Source organism: Muntiacus reevesi, chromosome 7 (genome assembly GCF_963930625.1).
Source record: "Muntiacus reevesi chromosome 7, mMunRee1.1, whole genome shotgun sequence".
Taxonomy (NCBI): domain Eukaryota; kingdom Metazoa; phylum Chordata; class Mammalia; order Artiodactyla; family Cervidae; genus Muntiacus; species Muntiacus reevesi.
The window spans coordinates 26,729,155-26,731,242 of NC_089255.1; the positions used below are offsets into that span (position 1 = coordinate 26,729,155).

Below are 2,088 nucleotides of genomic sequence, written 5' to 3' on the forward strand. Positions count from 1 at the left end.
CAAAACCTAGGGGTTTCCTACCATCTATTGATAAAATTGAAAGTAAATATTTTCTATTCATAAGTTCGAGTTATAAGGAACTTTCATTCAGATGTCATCAAAACAGAATCTGAGTCTGAGTAACTTCCCTTTCTCACATAACTCTCCAGACATTTTTTCTAATAGATTTAGTTAACTAAATGAATTCTATTGACATGTGATCTTAAACAATGGTAAATTATGTGCTTGATTATGCATGTGAATTATCATGCCTGGTATTTACTATATGACTTTTTATATGGCTTTTCACCTAAACATTGTCCCAATATATAATGTAGAGAAATAAGGTAAAAATTTAATTAAATGATGTCTTATAGAAGTCACTCAAATGAGGCTTAAAGAAATCAATATGTATAATAGAAAGAAACTGTAATTTTGTGCCATGGCATTTGTTCTGGACTTCAGTATCTGTTTACCATCATCTTCCTAGGTAGACTACTCAAATCATAGCTATTATAGTATAGCAGTTTTTGGTCCTGCACTAAGATTCTTTTCACTGGGAAGCAGACTGAACCTAGTTTCTAGGTGACACTACAATCTTTTCTCAGCCTTTCATTTTGCTGTCCACCTTACTTTTTCTTTGTGGGAATATCCTCTTCTTTAATCATTTATGAGAATTCTATGTTGGACAGTCAATTTTAGGCATTTACTTCTCTTTTGATCATAACACCATGAGTATTTTCCCAATATTTGTCTTCCCAATTAAATTTTCACTCAGATATAGATGCTAATTCTCAATGAATTTAAACTTCATTGACATAGAATTTCAACCAATTTCTAGAGATTAAGTATTCTTTCCCATTCCACTAACTGAAAAATCTGTCTTTTTCTCCTGGTGGTTTTAGAGGACGAGCTGAATTAAATGGATCCAGGAAATCTGTCTGTAGTGTCAGAATTTGTGCTTCTGGGACTTTGCCAGTCATGGACTATGCAGGTATTCCTCTTACCGATGTTTTTTATGCTTTACCTGATCATTTTACTTGGAAACATTGCCATCATACTCTTAATCATCACTGACCCCCATCTGCATTCTCCCATGTACTTTCTATTGGCCAACCTGTCCTTTGTTGATATGTGGCTTTGTTCAGTGACCACTCCTAAGATGATCACAGACTTTGTCAGAGAGAACAAGACTATTTCCTTTGGAGGCTGCATGTGCCAGGTCCTCTTTGTGCATTTTTTTGGAGGGGGTGAGATGGTGCTATTGGTGGTAATGGCCTATGACCGCTATGTGGCCATCTGCAAGCCACTCCACTATTCAACCATAATGAACCTGCAAAAGTGCATTGGGCTTGTGGCGACTTCCTGGACCATTGGCTTTGTGCATGCCTTGAGTCAAATGGTTGTGATTGTGCAATTGCCCTTCTGTGGCTCCAGGGAAATCGACAGTTTCTTCTGTGACATACCACTGGTAATCAAGCTTGCCTGCATAGACTCTTATAACTTGGGAATATTAATGAATGCTGACAGTGGGGTTCCAGCGATGACATGCTTTATAGTGTTGTTGATATCCTACACATATATTCTTCTTACTGTTCGCCAAAGCTCTAAAGCTGGTACTTCTAGGGCACTCTCTACCTGCACTGCCCACATCACAGTGGTGCTGCTCTTCTTTGGGCCCTGCATCTTCATCTATGTGTGGCCACTCAGCATCACCTGGGTGGACAAATTTCTTGCTGTGTTTTACTCTGTTATTACACCTCTTCTAAATCCAGCCATTTATACCCTGAGAAATAAAGAGATAAAAATTGCTATAAAGAGATTCAGAAGCTACTACATACATCCCAAGGGAAATATTTAATGCCCAGAAACCTCCCAAGGGAAATATTTAGTGCCCAGAAACCTCACTGGAAGCACTTCAAATTGACAATATACTGAGCTTAAAAAAGAGGTTGAACATTCTAGGCATTCAATTTATATCTACATGTTATGCCTGTCTCCAAGTTCAGGAATAGGGTTAATGAAGTTCTTAGAATTTTAACGTTTACTAATCAACCAGTAGAACACCACAGAATGTTTCCCTAAAGTACAACACAAATAGTTCTTCTT

The 2,088-nt window shown here is 37.5% G+C and overlaps 1 protein-coding gene across 1 annotated transcript; it reads left to right on the forward strand.

Annotated features, from left to right (window-relative positions):
* Positions 1–898: 898 nt before the first annotated feature.
* Positions 899–1,840, forward strand: LOC136172080 (olfactory receptor 4K14-like). The gene has a single exon (XM_065941195.1). It carries the CDS (start codon positions 902–904, stop codon positions 1,838–1,840), a length of 939 nt encoding a protein of 312 aa, XP_065797267.1. The 5' UTR covers positions 899–901.
* Positions 1,841–2,088: the final 248 nt, after the last annotated feature.

What these genes read in the sequence shown, in the direction of transcription:
- LOC136172080 (XM_065941195.1), top strand. Translation starts at nt 902, where the DNA reads ATGGATCCAGGAAATCTGTCTGTAGTGTCAGAATTTGTGCTTCTGGGA.